Source organism: Triticum dicoccoides, chromosome 5A, assembly GCF_002162155.2.
Source record: "Triticum dicoccoides isolate Atlit2015 ecotype Zavitan chromosome 5A, WEW_v2.0, whole genome shotgun sequence".
Classification (NCBI taxonomy): domain Eukaryota; kingdom Viridiplantae; phylum Streptophyta; class Magnoliopsida; order Poales; family Poaceae; genus Triticum; species Triticum dicoccoides.
In genome coordinates, this window is record NC_041388.1 from 345,275,657 (window position 1) to 345,297,008 (window position 21,352).

General features: G+C 46.4%; 1 protein-coding gene and 1 pseudogene across 1 annotated transcript; both read left to right on the forward strand.

The window, feature by feature from the left end:
• The first annotated feature begins 1,555 nt into the window (after positions 1 to 1,555).
• Positions 1,556 to 3,206, forward strand: LOC119301430. Its single transcript, XM_037578390.1, has 2 exons — positions 1,556 to 1,906; positions 2,019 to 3,206. Exons 1-2 carry the CDS (start codon positions 1,586 to 1,588, stop codon positions 3,156 to 3,158), a joined length of 1,461 nt encoding a protein of 486 aa, XP_037434287.1. The 5' UTR covers positions 1,556 to 1,585; the 3' UTR covers positions 3,159 to 3,206.
• A 322-nt stretch (positions 3,207 to 3,528) lies between these two features.
• LOC119301428 lies at positions 3,529 to 8,068 on the forward strand (annotated as a pseudogene).
• The last annotated feature ends 13,284 nt before the right edge of the window (positions 8,069 to 21,352 follow it).

Consider the following 21,352-nt stretch of genomic DNA (forward strand, 5'->3'; position numbering starts at 1 on the left):
CTGGCCACCTTTTGCCTCTAACATCACCTCTCCTCTCATTTGAATAGTAGTTCACACTTATTTGTCTCTCCCACCAACTAGCACACACATAATGAATTTTCTTGGAGCGTCATATCTTTTGAACCATGAATCCGGTTGCTGATATTTTTATATATATGAATAGTTCGCATCAAGAATTTTAAAATAAGACCAATATTGATTTCATTTCAAGTAACTTATTTCACAGATTCCAAAGAACATATTTCACTCAACTAAAAAGGATATTTCACAATTAACGTGATATTGAAATATGAAATTGGGATGCAACTAGCATATATAATGTGACACTGAAATATGAAATATGAAATTGAAATTTTCAGACCGCATCCATTTCAATATCCAGACCAGTTTCAGTAACGCATCCATTTCAATTAATGTGAGATTGAAATATGAGAATGTAACCAGTATATATAATGTGACAATGAAACATGAAATTTGAAATTGAAATTTTCAGAACGCACTCACTTCAGTTTCCAGACCAGTTTCAGTACCGCATTCATTTCAATTAATGTTTCCAGATATTTTACTCTTTTGAAATAAACGGTTACACATTTCTAAATAATCAATTTCACAAGTTGACATTTTAATTTCATATTATTTTAGACTTTGAGAACCTCCATTTCACTTTTCACTGAGTTGTTTCCCAAAATCACATATATTTCAATTGCACATTTTTAAATAACATATTTCACTTTTTTGAAATATATTATTACACCTTTTTAAATAACCAGGTTCACAAGTTGCCGTTTTAGTTTCGTATTTGGATTAAATAGGTTTATAATGAAATAGGTTGGTTTCACATATTTCTATTGAAAAAGAGTGTCTTTTTTACATTTTTCTAGTGAAATAGTTTGTTTCACATATGAAATGTGAAACGTTGAAATATAAACGTGTTTGAAATGTATCAAATATTAGTCTTGTTTTAAAGGTTTTGGCCTCAGGAGTTCAAATATATAAAAAAATCAAAAACGAATATTTGATTCAAAAGTTATGAGTCATTTAACATTTTGCATGAAAAATAAAATGCAAGTTTTTAGTGGGAGAGAGAGAACAAATAGCTATGCATGCACCGTACTATCTCTACACTCTCTTCCACCTTTATGTAAAAGACTGACACAAGTACGGATGCAAGAACAACTGCTACAGGACAATCTGACACGCCATCGCTTTGTATTGTCGGACGGACGGACGTATGCACCAATGCATTTTTTTGTCGAGTGTGTATACTGTATAGTCGAAAAAAAATCAAAGTTCATTGCCTTCTTGCTACACAAAGTTTTGGATTCCAGATTCCAATCTCAAGTTGCGTTATTCTTTAGGAGTACTGTCCATTTGGTGGAGTATAAAATAGCTAGGCTGACTCGAAAGATCCGTTTGCAAAACCTTTGCTGCTCTTCAACGACTCGTTCCCCTACTGGCCTGCTGGATTGTTTATACGTCATCGGGACACGAGCACATGCACGTGATGCACAGGCGTTCTTAATCCGGGTCGAGGCATCGAGAGCAAGCACGTACTACCTGCGAGTGGCGACGACGCACGCGCGCGATGCCGGAGCAGAGCAAGAGGCGGCGAGGCCGCAAGCGCACGGCGGCGGCGACGCTGCTCCTCGCGTACGCGGCGCTCGCCATGGAGCGCGCCGACGCGGCGCTGCTCCCGGCCGTGTACAGGGAGATCGGCGCCGCGCTGCAGGCCTCGCCCACCGCGCTCGGCTCCATCGCGCTCTCCCGCTCCGTCGTGCAGGCCGCGTGCTACCCCCTCGCCGCATACCTGGCCGCCCGGCACGACCGCCTCACCGTCATCGCCGTCGGCGCATTCCTCTGGGCCGCTGCCACCTTGCTCATAGGCCTCTCAACCACCTTTGCGCAGGCTGGTGACCCTTGCCCTTGCACGTTTCCATTCATGCTCACTCGCGGCCGTGCGCCCGTGCCCTGGTCCAGAGCTTTGGTCGCTTAGAAAATCGAATGATGCGATATTGCAGATGGCCGTGACAGCGGCGTTGAACGGCGTCGGGCTGGCGCTGCAGATCCCGGCGATCTTCGCCTTCGTCGCGGACTCCGTCGACGGCACGAACAGGGGCATGGCCTTCGGGTGGCTCATGGTGGCGAGCAAGGCCGGCACCGTGGGCGGCACCACCCTTGGCCTACTCATGGCGCCCACCTCGTTCTTTGGCGTTCCGGGTTGGCGGCTCGCCTTCCTCCTGCTCGCCGCCGTGGGGGCGGCGGTCGGCTTGTCCATCCGCGCGTTCGCGGCCGCCAGCAAGGCCCCGGTCCGGGCCCCCAAGCCGGTGCGGCAGGAGCTGCAGGACTTCGCGAGGGAGGCGAAGGCCGTGCTACGGATCCCGTCGTTTCAGGTCATCGTCGCGCAGGGACTCACGGGTTCGTTCCCCTGGTCCGCGCTGTCCTTCACGGCTATGTGGCTCGAGCTAGTCGGCTTCTCCCACGGCGAGACGGCGGCGCTGATGACTCTGTTCAAGGTCGCCACGTCGCTGGGCGGCCTCTTCGGCGGCAAGATGGGGGACGTCCTCGCCGGGAGGCTCAAGAACTCGGGCCGCATCATCCTCGCGCAGATCAGCGCCGGCTCGGCGATCCCTCTCGCCGGCGTCCTGCTGCTCGCGCTCCCGAGCGAGCCGGCGACTTTCGCCCACCACGGCGCCGCGCTGTTCGTCATGGGGTTCATGGCCTCCTGGAACACCTCGGCCACCAACAGCCCGATACTGGCCGAGATCGTGCCGCCGCGGTCGAGGACGAGCGTGTACGCGCTGGACCGGACGTTCGAGGCCGTGCTCGCCTCGTTCGCTCCCCCGGTGGTCGGCATGCTCGCCGAGCACCTCTACGGCTACAAGCTGGTGCGCTCTGCTGCCGGCGGCGCAGGGCACGCGGCCTCCGTCGAGACGGACCGGCACAACGCGACGTCCCTCGCCAGGGCCCTGTACACCGCGATCGCCATCCCCATGGCGCTGTGCTGTCTCGTCTACTCGTTTCTGTACTGCACCTATCCCAGAGACAGAGACCTGGCGCGGGCTGAGACGGCGCGAGATGGAGGTGGAGCCCGTCCCGGTGGCGAGGGGTCCGACACCGAGGATGAAGGGGAGGAGGAGAGGGAGCTGCTGCCACTGTGATCGTCGTTTGACTTACCAGTAGTGTTTTACTGCCTCCGTTTATTGATTCCCTTAGTATTTTATGTCAAATCTTTTAACTATGAATAATAATTTTTAATTTTTAACTAATAAGAAAATAAGGACCTCAAACCTTTGGTTCGGTACGAGGACTTTCCCCAGGACGAACGAACCTTGACAGCCCGAACACAATAAACAATAATTCTATGTAGCAGTTGATAGTATCCACCGATCAATTTTCATTTCATATTTATTAACTTTTTCTTCGTGTTAGAAAAATCTACGAAATTTCGTAGGTTAACCAAAGACAACTATGACGACGCCTTAGCCTCCCTCGCACGAAAAAAATACACTTTGACCGGCGAGCTCCTTTTTCTCCCCTCGCACCAATCGCTCCTGTCCCCGAGCCCCTCGCACGCGCTAGGGTTCCCCCACCCCCATCTTCTGCAACGACCACGCCGCCGCCGCCCCCATCTTCCGCGACCACCACGCCGCCGCCGCCCCCATCTTCTGCGACCACCACGCCGTCGACGCCGTCCTGAAGCATGCTGCTCCTCTCCCTAGCCAAGTCGCCCTGGATCTCGCGATGGAGGTGGCCGCCTCGTGGCCATGGAGGGCTCGCCAGCCGCCTCCGGAGTCCCACATCCCCAAGATCGACTGGATTGCAGCCGCCTGGCCGAGGTCGTCGGCCCTCGACGGGCTGGCACTACCTCGCCTGTGCTTGCTCCCGTCCACGCCGCCGTCCTGCTCGGTCCGCGGCATGACCTGCTCGCCGCGCCCGCCCAAACCCCAGGCCACACTTCCTCTTCCACTCCGCGTACTCCTGGTTGCAGCCCCAGCTCGCCACAGGCAGGGATCAGCGGCTCGCCGGCGTGGCGCGTGGCAGCGGAGAGAAGGGGGGCAAGATCGGCGAGGCAGAGTTCTTCCGGAAGGACGGCGTGGTGGGCGACATGGACGGATACCTCAACTACCTGTCCCTCGAGTATGACTTCGTCTCGGACACCAATCCTGCTTGGTAAGACTTCTTGGCTCTTTCCTCCCTTCTCTCCGTTTAGAAACTGAAAAGGTTGTGATGCAAAAATTCGATTTGTTGCTACCTGTATTCAGACTGATCTGCTATGGGTGCGGTTCCTTGTTGCAGAGTTCTCTATATTCCCTGCAGGTGCCTTCCCCTCAGATTCTGGTTGCAATGACATTTTTTTGTTTAATTGTTCGCATGTTCAATAACACAGGGGAAGGCGGGAGAGGGCGCCATCGGCATCTCTGTCCTCCTCTACTTGGTGGCCGCGATGTACGCAGAAGACCATGAGCTCGCCGGGTCCGTCGCTGGCTGACTGAAGCAGGGTACCCAGACTCTGCCGTCGGTCGCGAGCCTCGCCGTCTACCTTCACCAGCCACCCCGAACGCCGTTTGTCCGGCTGGGCGGGGAAGGAGCGACGATTCGGAGATGTAGCAGAGCGCTTGGCCGCAGCTGCTCTCGGCACGCGACGGCGTGCCCCGCGTCCAGAGGCTCGCCTCGGCGCCCACATCGTCCTCCTACTACTTCTCGGTGCCGCTGACCCGGCGGGAGCCGAGGGAGGTGACGTACATCCAGAGCGTCTGCGCGCAGATGATCCGGCTCTGGTGCTCCATCCCCGCCAGGCGCAGCGCGAAATCTGGAAGAGGTGAGGATGCTCTTCTTAATTTGCTCGGTTATACGTTTCTGTATGCCGCGTGAGTTTCTGATGAGCGTGAGGCAGAGAGAGATATCCAAGTACTGATGAGTTCCTCGTGCGTGCGGGCGGGCGCAGATCACAGCTTTACTGTATGCTATTTTCGTCATGTTGATTCCTTTGATAATAGCTACAATGTTAACAATTTTTGTTAGTTATTTGAACAAAATAGCCAGGGATGCTGTCCAGCTGATGCTTGGTATCCACTCGAAGTTCATCATCCAATGTATTGAGGTTATCTACCTGGACTCTGTAGTGACTTTATATTTTCTATAAAAATATGAATTTCATGCTACGCACTGAATAACTGTACATTCCGACCCTTTCCTCGCCCATGTCGTATGCCGTCAGCAAACATCACAAAACAGAACCTGTTTATGTCATCAAAGTCACACAACTCACTAACTACAATCAAACTGAAGACTTCATTTTCCTTTTACTTTGTTGCACATTTGCATCCAGGTCAAATTTCCCATTTGTATCTGAGAGTAAACCATGCTTGTATACATGAAAAAATGAGCACGCTTTCGACAGTCCTTGGTTGAAAAGATACATACTGATGATTGCCATCTCAAGTTTAGTGTTGTCAACTTCAAGTCCCTGGCCCCTGCTGCTCTGAACTGAGACATATTTGACCCACAGTTGGCTGCACACTAACTGTTGGACAGAATGTTGACATGTTGTGCTTACTTTATATCATGACGTATGATTACTTTATAACATGTTATATGTCTTCGTAAACGGTCCCAAAAAGGCAAAGATAACTTCAGTTTTGTTTGGTGATTGCCAATGCGGCCATAGCACATCACCACTCCAAGCTCGAGAAGGATTGCATTTTTTGTGTTTTGTGCTATCACATATTGTTCCATCCTCACGTATGTATAACAGTATAAGTGAAGAATTACTAGACCTCTCCTAGGCACATGCTGATCCATTTCATATTCTTCTAAATTTAAGAGTCACCATTTAAATTGCCCTGGATTAAAGCTACGTGCACTGATATTTATTAATTGTTGAAGCTCTATTTTTTTGTTCAATTTTGCCTAGGATCTCTCGATGATGATCAGCAGTATTGCAAGTTCGGCAGAAATAAGTGAATACTGGTCAGTATAATTATATGACGATAATATTGGGGTACAAGATCATTTCCTATTTTTCATGGAGTTAGAGAACAAGATGGTGCGTTGCATGTTGCACATTCAGTATTGCTACATAATTAGCAGGTGATCTTTAGACAAGTGAATGTCTAACTGCCATTGTCAAGTGACAGTGAGAAGAACAACGTTTACAGCCTGTGGATCTTCCAAGTTAGATATACCATCCCGCAAGGTCAAGATTTACTGAAATGGATTATACTTAGAGTTGGGACGTCGCCTTACTTTTAACATTTCAAACAGTTTCCCTTCTCTAGGTATGGGTGTTTCTCAAGCTGTCGCTCGAGTTTCTCATCATGCTCTGCAATTAGATTTTCTACCTCTTCATGATCATTGTCTTGACAAGCGAAGTCCAAGATGGGTAGATTGTCGTACACTCGCTTGGTATCTGGTACTTAATTACTTGCTTACTCTTATTACTCCCTCCGTAAACTAATATAAGAGCGTTTAGATCACTACTTTAGTAATCGAAACGCTCTTATATTAATTTAAAGAGGGAGTACTTGACTGCTGAGCTCACAATCAGAAGTTCAGAACCACAACTTGATGAGAACATTCTGAGCTAACCAAATATAGTGCGCTTCTCTTTTTATTCTACATTCTATGGAATACTAATTATAGCATGGGAAGGTATGATCTTGATGGCCTCTATGCTGCTATCACGTCAGGTTAGTTACAACTACATGTATAAACTGTTACTCTTTGCTCTGATTCTCATCTTGCTGAGGATTAAATTCTTGTCAAGTAGTTTCATCAGATAGTTCTTAGTAGTGCATTTTCCCAGTCACAAAATTTTCCTTTATCCCCAAGGATAAGTTAGAGCATAAAAATGAATTCAGGAACTGGGGTGGATATTGTTACGAAGGGCATATTGTTGTACATCTATGCCTGCCTGCACTATGCACCATTTCATTCACACGGGAAGGTATTGTAACATCCAGAAATAACAAGCTAGCTGAAAAGATATGCATACTATTGACTTAATGGTTGTGAAACTCAAATATTTGGAGTTGCCCAAAAGGGAAATAGAGGTTCAGAGTTACAGTGGAAGCCACCACCCACTGAAACTGCAATGAGTTGACTGGAAAAAACCACCTTCAATATATAAGAGTCCCTTCTTACACCGCCCCAAAGGGAAATAGAGGTTCAGAGTTACAGTGGAAGCCACCACCCACTGAAACTGCAACGAGTTGACTGGGAAAAACCACCTTCAATATATAAGAGTTCCTTCTTACACCGCCCCAAAGGGAAATAGAGGTTCAGAGTTACAGTGGAAGCCACCACCCACTAAAACTGCAACGAGTTGACTGGGAAAAACCACCTTCAATATATAAGAGTTCCTTCTTACACCTACACTATAAAAAAAATAAGGAGTATGAAAAAGTCACCTTGGATCATAATTCAAGGAATGTATTACTCTTTGCTCCGTTCTATTTAAAATACATATTGTAACAATTAACATGTTAATGTGTGTCTGGTTATGTCTTGCCTTGCTACTTGGGTGCCACCGATGTCTGTTTATTGTCTTCCATGCAAATAAAAGAATCCAAATACATCAGGTCTCTTAATATTTGTACATACTACTGATATTTGTTTCTTTTTTGGCTGAAGCTCTCAAAGGTGTAGCCTTCAAGCTTTACAATATGGGTTGGGATTTCAGAGATGATTTGTGCATTATAATTGTAATTTGGGTAATTTCTTGGTTTGAGGAACATAACTGCAACTCGAGTGACTGAGCACATGCAACACTGCAGGCGTACACCTTGAAACAGACACCTGATGGCCTGGCAAGTTCTACTCCTGAAATCAACGTCTATGGCTTGAGTAAGTGTCAGCGGCATCCCTAGGTCCGACAACAATCATGCAAGAGCAATCTGTGGTGGTAGATTTCTGCATGATGTATCTTGAATAAGGATGTCACAGTTGTATTAATGTTTGTATCCTGCTAATTTTGCAACAGTTTTTGAAATGTAACTTCAAAATTCAAATGACTTCCTTTCATCACCTTATGAATAAGGAAATTGGTGCATCTCTAATTGATATTTCATCTTGAACATTACTACATTTAATAGAATTATGAGTGAATTGTATTTTTGAAAGAACTTGTAACCTGAAGTAGAGAAACTTATTGTATACAGTAGGGCAATAAAGAGCAATTGCCTCTAATGACTTGGTTTTCTCTGTACCTCACATCACACAGGATGATAGGGTCAAGCTTTCCAATTTTCCAGTATGAGCTAGATGTTTGTTTCGTAGTCCTGTTCTGTAAGTTTTTATTTAGGTCCCTCAAATTATGTTAATAAGGTAGACGAGGGTACAGCCAGTATGAGCTAGATGTTTGTTTCGTAGTCCTGTTCTGTAAGTTTTTATTTAGGTCCCTCAAATTATGTTAATAAGGTAGACGAGGGTAGAGGAAGGAATGATGACTCTCTCTCTCTCTCTCACACACACACACAGAGACACAATCATGAGCCGCGACATCCAACCAACAGACCCACGTGTGCCGACCAAACTAAGGAGACGCCGGCGCCACTTCCCCAAAGTTAATTTCTCCATCCGAGTGTAATATTTGTCAGACATGCGTTGCACGTGCACGCTTATTAGAGCCATAACTTTGATGATTTCTTATCAGCTTCACAAGTTTGTATATTTGCTGGTTCGTACTCCCTCCGTTCCAAAATAGATGACCCAACTTTATACTAACTTTAGTACAAAATTGGGTCATCTATTTTGAAACGGAGGGAGTACTTGATATTGATAAACAGAGCCAAAACAAATTTGGTCATGTTATTGAGGGGTTTGTCTGAACTCCAGTGCAAGGACTTTCTGGTTTTAAAAAAAAGAAATTTTGGTCTCTTTAATTACAAATTGATTGCAACATCGTGTTAGTCATCCATGGTCTCTAAAAGGATTTGCTAATAACAACAAATAATCAGTACCACCACTAACCCTTTACATGATGCATTGTCAGTATATGTTTCACATCACGTCGCATCCATTCTCTTAGTGTAGTCAGAGTGTTCATCATTTTTTGCAATTGGCCTGAAAGATATCAAACCTCTAATATGTGGTTGTAAGATGTGCTTTGGTTAAACATTTTATTTACCCACCTTCAGGAGAATTGTAAATGGCATTTGGTTATTCATGTATACCACCCGTAGGACTCATGGGATTTATGGATTGTCAATAGCCCTCATCTGATTCCTTGTGATGTACTTATATCGCTTTCTTTTCAGTCTCCCTTCCATTCGAGCGAGGTGATGAGGGAAAGAACTGGTTGTGGTGAAAGTCAGTTTAGTGCATCAAGGATTGGAGGTTCTGAGATTTGCAAGAGGTGATGGAGGATGTTTAGTTACTTTGGCTCATGATATAGTACTGGAAGATGAGTACAAGCATAAGCTTAGTAAGGTCGATGTTCGGCTCGATCGCCGATGAGGGTAAGGCCTCCGTGGCAGGGTCCATCCACCCATCCATGGACGGCGCAACTGGCTCCGAATTGAGGGTCGGAGCGGCTGCCAGTGCGATCTCCTGAATACTGTCGGATGGTAGAGCTAAATCATACTCATCATGACCGCGTGACGCACAAGGCAGAGGCTCGAATCCGTCGAAGATCAAGTCTCCGCGGATATTGGCTGTGTAGTTTAAGCTTCCAAACCTGACCTGATGGCCAGGGGCGTAGCTTTCAATCTGCTCCAGATGGCCAAGCGAATTGGCCCGTAGTGCAAAGCCGCCGAATACGAAAATCTGTCCGAGGAGAAAAGTCTCACTCTGGACTGCATCGCTAACGATGATAGAAGGAGCCATCAAGCCTAACGGCGACGACACAGAGGAACTCTCAATGAAAGCATCAATGTCGGTGTCAAAACCGGCGGATCTCGGGTAGGGGGTCCCGAACTGTGCGTCTAGGCGGATGGTAACAGGAAGCAGGAGACACGAAGTTTTACCCAGGTTCAGGCCCTCTTGATGGAGGTAAAACCCTACGTCCTGCTCGATTAATATTGATGATATGGGTAGTACAAGAGTAGATCTACCACGAGATCAGAGAGGCTAAACCCTAGAAGCTAGCCTATGGTATGATTGTATCTTGTCCTACGGACTAAAACCCTCCGGTTTATATAGACACCGGAAAAGGCTAGGGTTACACAAGGTCGGTTACAAAGGAGGAGATATGTATATCCGTATTGCCTAGCTTGCCTTCCACGCCAAGTAGAGTCCCATCCGGACACGAGCCGAAGTCTTCAATCTTGTATCTTCATAGTCCAATAGTCCGGTCAAAGGATATAATCCAGCTGTCCGGAGACCCCCTAATCTAGGACTCCCTCACTTCCCTAAATGCTCGGGCGGACAGTCCATACCGTGCCCCGTCAAATAAAAGCGACCCAAGCAGATTCCTTAAAGCCCCCTTATACATCCGAGCTGTCTGGCGTACCTCAAACCCGTCTCATATTTGGGGACGATATGAGGACGACCGGTCATGCCCAGACGCGCCCGCTTTGGCGTGGTGTACATGAGTGAACCCTGCCTGCAACCTCACATTCATGTTTCTCTGCTGCGTATGCCCGCTCCAAGAACCCGAGCTAGCCGCCTCGCCGGCGGCCCATCCCAGTCTATCTCGTCGCGTCTCTGCTCCCGTACCCCGCCACCCCACTGCTCCTCCGTTACCTTGTCGTAAGTCGTTTTTATTCCCAGTGGCTGGGCATTGTGACCATGGCCGCTCCCATGGACTGAGCGCCAGCACGCCCGAGCTCACTCGCCGCCCATGCCCCCACGTGCTGCAGCGAACACATGGTTGCAAAGTCTCTTCTGCAGAATGTGATCGTGGATGCATTTACAACCTGCTTGAAAAAATCAGGCATGTTCAAAAGACGACCCCCTAATTGCCAACATTAATGTGCATCAATTTGTGGTTGTCAGGCTAGTCATAGTGGGAGTAACTTAGATAGTAACATAACACACTTCAAGAAAATTTTGCTTATGTGGCATGTCTTTTTTTTGCGGGTTATGTGGCATGTACTCCCTCCGGTCCTTTTTACTCTGCATATTAGATTTGGGTCAAGTCAAATTTTGCAAAGTTTGACCAAATATATATTAAAAAATATCAATATCTACCATACCAAATATATCCCATGAAACTATATTTCGTAATGAATCTAACCAAATTGATTTGGCATCGTAAATGTTAATTTTTTTTATAAATTTGGTCAAAGTAAAGATGCTTTGACTTGAGATAAAAATTATATGTAGACTAAAAAGGACCGGAGGGAGTAGTTAATAAGGAGAGAAGTGTTTAGAGTAACATAATATGTTACTGTAACATAGCGCTTTTCAAGAAAGGATGAGTCTACAAGCTAATAAATGAGGCCATCTATGACACTAGTATTATATTACTTTGCACTATAAATATAGTAACTTAGATTAGTGTTATATACATGACACTAATATAAGTTACTCCTCACTATAACCAGCCTCAAAGGCCCCAATGTAAAAAATATAAGCTTTTGCAAGATGCCGCCAACCTGCTTGGCTGGGGTGTTTGTATTTTTTTTTCCAATTGCCTCTTTGCGATCAAGACGAGCCTCCAAAATATCCCAACGAGCACAGATGCTCTAGAAACGAAAATTCTATATCAACGGAGTAATACGGGCGTTTTACAGGATACTATTGCTAACTAATCTCCACCGCCTCCCTGATTTTCAGGAGGTGTGGGCCCCTCATCCCCTTTTCTTCCAATCAGTTTATTCCAGCTAAGCATCCCTGTAATTCTCTGTAAAAAACGTCCGTGTGTGTAGCATTGCTCCTCCGGAAACTCGCCCCTTGCGGTTGGATGGCTATATCGACCTTCGCCAACATCGTTCAAATAATCAAACCCGCCCCGAATAACTAGAACCATTAATTACCATGTTGAATTACCGTCAAATCCACAAAGTTCTTACGGAAACACTCGATGTCACAATTGTAGTTCACAAACACGCAAATATCTCTCCATTACAAAACCACTTAAACATAGGCCATGCATTCATTCACACGATGATAGGGACCAAGCTCGACAGGGAATGTGTTTGGTGTTGGAATTTTGCTAGTAGGCCTTTGGCCCAAAGCCCAACTAAAATTCTGAAATTCTCTTGGCCCATTCATGCACACATGTGAGTGGAGTGAGTGAAGCTAAAGTTTAGTCCCACCCCGGAAGTTGAGAGAGAGTTGCACCTCTTTATAAGGTGAGCTCTTCTACCACTTGTATAAGCATGAGAAGAGGAGACCTACACGCGCGCTCCTCCTCCTCGCTCGCCTCGCCACGCCTTGCCTCGTCACGACGCGCCGCGGGTTGCGGGATTGAGCCAAGGACAGAGCTATGCACGTTGTCTATATTTCTGCTGCATGGGAAAATTAATGAGTCATTAATTAATAATTAACGGACGCGTTAATTACCGAACCGTTTCCGATTCTTTTGGATCGTGACGACTCGGACGTGGGGTTTACTCCCACGACATACCCGGCCCACACTATATAGTCAGGCAGACGTCTACCCTAGCCGTCGCCGCTTCGTATGGTTTCTCACCACCGTTCCAGATCATTGCGCCGCCAAGCAAGTCTTCTCCATCCCTCCTTCCGGCGTGCACCGCGAGAAGGGACAGCAGGCCTCCGGAACCCCGCCTCTCGTGATCCTGTACGGGAGAGGGGCGATCAGGTTTTTGGGGAGCGCACTCGCGCGACTGCTAGTAGCGACAACTTCGCGAACGACGACTTCTTCCCTGACCTCGGCAACCTCGTCCTCGACAACATGGGCGACAACGTCAACGCCGGCGGTGCTGCACCCGCTGCACCGTATGTGATTCTATCCTTCCTGTTCGAGATCGTGGTAGAATTCATGCTTCTAGTATGTGCCCTAGATGTGATATGTTCATCTGCTATGCTAGTTCGCATGATTAATTTAATCTCTGTTGTTGTGGTCATGATTTATTTTCTGTTTATTCGGATTAAATCTCATAGTAATTTGCTCATATTTCCAATAATCCAAAAACCTGATTATAGGCAATTTACTCCGAGTGGTTTTGCTGCGCATCTGAAGCCGCCTGTCTTTAAGGGGGCGCAATATAAGAGGCGGCGCACGAGAGCAGTCTACTGGTTTCAGACCATGAGCTGCTATGATGCCACCAAGGGCAAGCCTGAGGGCGATCTTAATCCAGCACAGCTGGAAGCTTTTGAGAAGATCGATACCCTCTTTAAAGGCGCTCTTCTGAGTGTTCTTGATGACTCCATTGTGGATTCGTATATGTTATTTGACAACGGCAAGGACATGTGGGCTGCGCTCGAGGCCAAGTTTGGTGCCTCGGACGCCGGCAGCGAGTTGTACGTCATGAAGCAATTATATGACTACAAGATGACTGATGAGCGCCCTGTTGTACAGCAGGCTCATGAGATACAGTCGCTCGCAAAAGAACTTGAGTACTTCAAGTGTGTGTTGCCGGACAAATTTGTTGCCGGAGGCATCATTGCCAAGCTTCCACCTTCGTGGATCAATTTTGCTACTTCCCTGAAACACAAGAGATGGGAGTTTTCCGTTGCGGATCTCATTGGTACTCTTGATGTTGAAGAGAAGGCGAGAGCAAAGGACACACGTGCTCGAGTTGCTGAGGGAGGTTCTAGTGCCCACATGGTACAGAAGAAGAACTCCCAGCCCAACAAGTTCAAAAACAATAAGAACAAAACTCAGGGCAAAGGCAAGTTTGATACAAAGAATAAGCCATCACATTCTACCAACTTCAAGAAGAATTCTCATAAGAAGGGGAAGGGACTTTGCCATGTCTGCGGTGATCCTATCACTGGGCTCCGAAGTGTCCTAACCGCTTTGAGGAGCGCGAACATGAGAAGAGCCGCAAGTCCGCTAATGTTGTCATCGATGATACTGATATGAAGGAATCAGGGTACGGTATTTTTTCTACCATCCTTTTAGTATTTCAATCCCCTGATTGGTTAATTGACACCGGTGCCAATGTACATGTTTGTGCTGACGCCTCCATGTTTTCTTCTTACCAGGCAACAGGGACTTCACCCGTGCTGATGGGGAACGGGTCACATGCCATCGTTCGAGGTGTTGGTACGGTTGATCTGAAGTTTACTTCGGGGAAGACTGTGCGTCTGAAGAACGTTCATCATGTGCCGTCCATCAATAAAAATCTCGTTAGGGGTTCCCGTTTATGTCGAGATGGTTTTAAGTTGGTTTTCGAATCCAATAAAGTTGTAATTTCTATGTGTGGACAATTTGTTGGAAAAGGCTATGAGTGCGGAGGCTTGTTCCGCCTATCTTTGTCAGATATTTGCACTAAAGTTATTAATAATGTTTGCCACAATAATGAGTCTGATATTTGGCATTCACGACTCTGTCATATTAATTTTGGTTGCATGACGCGGTTAGCCAATATGAATTTAATTCCGAAAATCTCTACTGTCAAAGGCTCCAAGTGCCAAGTATGTGTGCAAGCTAAGCAACCTCGCAAGTCCCATAAGACTGCAGAGGCAAGAGACTTGGCGCCACTAGAGCTTATACATTCTGATCTTTGTGAGATGAATGGCGTGTTGACAAAAGGTGGAAAGAGATACTTCATGACGTTGATTGATGACTCCACTAGATATTGTTATGTGTATCTTCTGAAATCAAAAGATGAGGCTTTGACTTTCTTTAAAAACTATAAAGCTGAGGCAGAGAACCAACTTGATCGAAAAATTAAACGGCTTAGGTCCGATCATGGTGGAGAGTATTTTTCCAATGAATTTGATCTGTTTTGTGCGGAAAATGGTATAATCCATGAGAGGACGCCTCCCTACTCACCCCAGTCAAATGGGGTAGCCGAAAGAAAGAACCGAACTCTAATTGATATGGTTAACACCATGTTAGACACTTCGGGTCTATCCACGGAATGGTGGGGGGAGGCGTTAATGACTGCGTGTCATGTCCTAAACCGAGTTCCCACAAAGCATAAGACCATGACTCCATTTGAGGAATGGGAAAGGAAAAGGTTGAAACTCTCTTACCTACGTACTTGGGGTTGTTTGGCGAAAGTCAATATACCAATTCCCAAGAAGCGCAAGCTTGGACCAAAAACCGTGGATTGTGTTCTTCTGGGCTATGCTTTTCATAGCATCGACTATAGATTTTTGATAATAAAATCTGAGGTATCCGACATGCATGTTGGTACGATTATGGAATCAAATGATGCAACTTTCTTTGAGGACATATTTTCCTATGAAGGATATGTCGAGTTCATCAAATCAGGAGATACCTACTCCATCTAGTGAGGAATTCACTGTAATTCCTGAACCCACCATTGCGATAGAACACGTTGAGGGTAACAATGGAACTCCTGTGAGGAGTAAGAGACAGAGGACTGCAAAGTCTTTTGGTGATGATTTCATTGTGTACCTCGTGGATGACACACCCAAGACTATTTCAGAAGCCTATGCATCTCCTGATGCTGACTACTGGAAGGAAGCTGTACGTAGCGAGATGGATTCCATCTTAGCTAATGGTACCTGGTAGATCACTAACCGTCCTTATGGGTGCAAACCTGTAGGTTGTAAGTGGGTGTTCAAGAAGAAGCTTAGACCTGATGGTACGATTGAAAAGTACAAGGCACGACTTGTGGCCAAGGGTTATACCTAGAAAGAAGGTGAAGGCTTCTTTGATACTTACTCACCCGTGGCTAGACTGACCACAATTCGGGTGCTACTATCACTGGCTGCCTCACATGGTCTTCTTGTTCATCAAATGGACGTTAAGACAACTTTCCTCAATGGAGAGTTGAAGGAGGAAATTTACATGGATCAGCCAGATGGTTTTGTAGTACCTGGTCAGGAAGGAAAGGTGTGCAAGTTATTAAAGTCTTTATATGGCCTTAAACAAGCTCCTAAGGAGTGGCATGAGAAATTCGAAAGAACATTAACTACTGCCGGCTTTGTAGTAAATGATGGTAACAAGTGCGTGTACTATCGCTATGGTGGGGGCGAAGGAGTTATTCTTTGTCTGTATGTCGACGACATATTGATCTTTGGAACCAAACTTGATTTAATCAAGGAGGTTAAGGATTTCTTATCTCGCTGTTTTGAGATGAAGGATCTAGGAGTAGCTGATGTTATCTTAAACATCAAGCTGTTGAGAGATGAGAATGGTGGGATCACACTGCTTCAGTCTCATTATGTGGAAAAGGTCTTGAGTCATTTTGGGTATAGCGACTGCATGCCTTCTCCAACTCCATATGATGCTAGTGTGTTGCTTCGAAAGAATCGACGGATTGCTAGAGATCAACTGAGGTATTCTCGGATTATTGGCTCGCTTATGTATTTGGCAAGTGCCACGAGGCCTGGCATCTCTTTTGCTGTGAGAAAGCTGAGTCGGTTTGTGTCAAAACCGGGAGATGATCATTGGCATGCGCTTGAGAGAGTTATGCGCTATTTGAAAGGCACCGTGAGCTATGGGATTCACTACACCGGGTATCCAAGGGTACTGGAGGGTTATAGTGACTCAAACTGGATATCTGATGCTGATGAGATTAAGGCCACAAGTGGTTATGTTTTTACACTTGGTGGTGGCGCTGTTTCCTGGAAGTCTTGCAAGCAGACCATCTTAACGAGGCCAACTATGGAAGCAGAACTCACAGCATTAGACACTGCCACTGTTGAAGCAGAGTGGCTTCGTGAACTCTTGATGGACTTGCCTATGGTTGAAAAACCAATACCCCCTATCCTGATGAACTATGATAATCAAACTGTGATCGTCAAGATAAACAGTTCTAAGGACAATATGAAGTCCTCAAGGCATGTGAAGAGGAGACTAAAATCTGTCAGAAAATTGAGGAACTCCGGAGTTATTACGTTGGATTATATCCAAACGTCGAAAAACTTGGCAGATCCCTTCACAAAGGGTCTATCATGTAATGTGATAGATAATGCATCGATGGAGATGGGTTTGAGACCCACCGCATGAGTTGTCCATAGTGGTAACCCACTCTATGTGATCGAAGATCCCGTGAAGTAGAAGTGGGAGACAAGCTGTTGGTCAGCTGGAAGGAGAGTATCCCTATATTAATTATCCCACTCCGTGAAGATGCAATACTCTCCTGATCTGCATGGCAGGTTGATACTTATCTTAATGTGTTCCAAGTGGCTTATTCGGGTAAGCAGAGATGTTGTTCTGCAGAACATCTTCTGAGGAACACACCTATATGAATTTGACTGTTAATGTTGCAGTCTGTGAGAATTGGGTGTTCTCTAATAAATTCATGAAAGGCCCTGGAGTATGACGTATACGCTCCACCCGCGGGGAAGCCTTGCGGCAGCCCAGTATCGGTCAAGAATTTGTGTGAAACTAGTTTCACAGAAAACTTGTAGTTCAAGGCATAGTCCACTATTCAAGTTGTGATCTAGTGTAGCATAAATTTCTAAGTGGAAGTTCAATTTCACAGTCTCCACTAAGCACCGATATATAAAACAATGTTTTGGAACTAAATGATGAGATGTGTCAATGAGACTTTGTGGGGGATTGTTGGAATTTTGCTAGTAGGCCTTTGGCCCAAAGCCCAACTAAAATTCTGAAATTCTCTTGGCCCATTCATGCACAGATGTGAGTGGAGTGAGTGAGAATAAAGTTTAGTCCCACCCCGGAAGTTGAGAGAGAGTTGCACCTCTTTATAAGGTGAGCTCTTCTACCACTTGTATGAGCATGAGAAGAGGAGACCTACACGCGCGCTCCTCCTCCTCGCTCGCCTCGCCACGCCACGCCACGCCACGCCACGCCTCGCCTCGCCTCGTCACGACGCGCCGCGCCGCGGGTTGCGGGATTGAGCCGAGACGAGGACAGAGCTATGCACGTTGTCTATATTTTTGCTGCATGGGAAAATTAATGAGTCATTAATTAATAATTAACGGACGCGTTAATTACTGAACTGTTTCCGATTCTTTTGGATCGTGACGACTCGGACGTGGGGTTTACTCTGACGACCTACCCGACCCACAATATATAGTCAGGCAGACGTCTACCCTAGCCGCCGCCGCTTCGTATGGTTTCTCACCACCGTTCCAGATCATTGCGCCGCCAAGCAAGTCTTCTCCATCCCTCCTTCCGGCGTGCACCGCGAGAAGGGACATCAGGCCTCCGGAACCCCGCCTCTCGTGATCCTGTACGGGAGAGGGGCAATCAGGGTTTTGGGGAGCGCACTCGCACGATTGCTGGCAGTGACGACTTCGCGAACGACGACTTCTTCCCTGACCTCGGCAACCTCGTCCTCGACGACATGGGCGACAACGTCAATGCCGGCGGTGCTGCACCCGCTGCATTGTATGTGATTCTATCATTCCTGTTCGAGATCGTGGTAGAATTCATGCTTCTAGTATGTGCCCTAGATGTGATATGTTCATCTGCTATGCTAGTTCGCATGATTAGTTTAATCTCTACTGCTGTGGTCATGATTTATCTTCTGTTTATTCGGATTAAATGTCGTAGTAATTTGCTCATATTTCCAACATTTGGTCCTGAGTGACTCGTTCCTCTTTCAGACCGGAAAGACACACTTTTTATTTTGTAACAACAGATCATCACTCCAGGATGCCCCCGTACATGTGGTTGGGGTAGTCACCATGGTTTCTTTCCAGGTGAGTATTTCATAAGCCATCTACTTCCGTAGATAGTAAATCAGACTTTGAAGCAAGGCACATATCCATTAGAATGTGAACTATCCTATGCGAAACCTATAGTCAATTGTCATTCGTACACAAACTCACAGGAGTAAGGAGTTAATGGAGTCTTGAGCATGACACCATCAAACTCTTGCATCTAAGTGCAAGACGTAGAACCCACTGTAATCCCGGCGTAAGTTTTTTATTCGCAAATTAATTTGCGTGAGAAGCACTCAAATTCATTTGTCCTTGAATACTACTCCCGCCTTACCTGCTCCAGCTCATATGCATCCCAAGTTGTACTTGTAAGGGCATATCATAAATTTTCTCCCACGTCTGTCCGTGGACAAGGGGTCAGTCCACAGACACAAATACAAGAGGACGTCATTCAACCGTAGCATGTATATATCTGTCAGCAAATTCAAATTCAAATCTACGTTGATTCACACAACACGTCAGATCACATCCGCGCCGGATCGCATCCCCGATCATAACCAGATGTAAGCAAATATGCTTAGTTTTTACATGCCTGGATCCAAAAGAACATCAATCTGACAGTCCATGCATTTCTTCCCCGCCGGACCGGCCATCCCAGCAAGCTGCTTCCTGATCAAGGAGGTGTCGTCGTTGTCGCGTAGGCAGCCTCCGGTTCGGCGTCCGCCTCCGCCTCCACTGTGTCCTCATCTTCTGCCGCCGTCAACTCATCTTTCTGCTGCTCCAACATCTGGTAGCGGACGGATTGCATGATAATTCTAGCACCGGCATCCAAAGAGTCGATATTCAAGATCAACATCTTGGCATCCTCCCCATTGGCGGCAATCTTCACCCTCTTTTCCTCGAGCACAACCTTCTTGTCTTCGAGCGCTGCCTTCCTCTATTCGATCATGGTCCTCCTCTCTTCGAGCTTGATCTTCTTCTACGCCGCCTTCATCAATTGCTTGAACCTTTCTGCCTTCCTCTCCTCCTGGATGTCCGAGCTGTTGGGGAACGCGGTATTTCAAAAAAATTCCTACGATCATGCAAGATCTATCTAGGAGATGCATAGCAACGAGAGGGGAGAGTGTGTCCACGTACCCTCGTAGACCGAAAGCGGAAGCGTTAAGTAACGCGCTTGATGTAATCGAACGTCTTCGCAATCCAACCGATCAAGTACCGAACACATGGCACCTCCGTGATCTGCACACGTTCAGCTCAGTGACGTCCCTCGTACTCTTGATCCAACTGAGGACGAGGGGGAGTTGTTTCAGCACGACGCCGTGTTGACGGTGATGATGAAGTTACCGACGCAGGGCTTCGCCTAAGCACTACGACAATATGACCGAGGCGGAAATCTATGGAGGAGGGCACCACACACGGCTAAGGTATCAACTTGTGTGTCTATGGGGTGCCCCCTCCCCTGTATATAAAGTTGGGGAGGAGGAGGAGGGCCGACCTCAAGGGGGGCGCCCAAAGCGGGGATTCCTACTCCTAGTAGGAGTAGATTTCTGTCACGACCGATTTTCCAATAAAAATATTTATTGAGAAACCAATCTTTTGAGTCCAGTATGAGAGAAATTCTCCTCACTGGTAGACAATTTCTTGATACAATAAGCCAGTAGCATAAAATATATTACAGGGTTGAACTACGGTTGCTCAACCAAATTATTACAAGCACGCCAATAATTATACATAATGGCGGACATGACACAGTGGTGTGGAGGCATACTACTGACTCGAGGATATGGCGGTGGTGGAAAAATACAGCGGGGAGAGAAATACAAGACTGTATGTCTATCATCTCATCGAGCGTCGAGGTGAGGCTCGATGAATTTATTTGGTAGCGGAAGCGGATATAAAACAGTGACCAAATCCAGGGTCGCACGAGACTGACTGGGACTCCTCTAGGTGTCGGACTCGCTATCAAACTCTTCATCCATGAGATCGCCTTCGTCAGCATCTGGCCAAATCAACAAGCCAGTGGGTACTTTGAAAGTACTCGCAAGACAGTTCGGACGTAAGATATAACAAATGCATGCATGGATGCGTCATGATTAATTCACCAAATGTACATTCAAATTATCATAACAAGGTAAGTAAAAGGGAAACGGCGGTAGTCCGCCTGAAATCCCAACAGAACATAAATAATTACCGATCGGGGGTCTGAAGCGACGCCTCGAAAGGTGAATAAATAAATATAAGGAAAAAGATGCCACAGTCGGGCGTCTTAGCGACACCACATAAAGGGCTTAAAAAGAAATACCTCAGTCGGACGTCGGGGCGACGTCACAGAAAGGGCTTTAAAAGAAATGCCACAGTCGGACGTCGGGGCAACATCACAGAAAGGGCTTTTAAAAGAAATGCCACAGTCGGACATCGGGGCGACATCACAGAAAGGGCTTTTAAAAGAAATGCCACAGTCGGACGTCGGGGCGACATCACAAAAAAGGGCTTTAAAAGAAATGCCACAGTCGGACGTCGGGGCGACATCACAGAAAAGGGCTTTAAAAGAAATGCCACAGTCGGACGTCGGGGCGACATCACAGAAAGGGCTTTGATTCATAAGTAAATAATACTCATAATAAGCATTTAATTCATGAGAATAATTGGGTTAGTCCATCCACAGGAATATTCTTTTAACCGGAATTAGCACTCATGCGAATCACCGGAGTCTCTGTCATCAAAACTG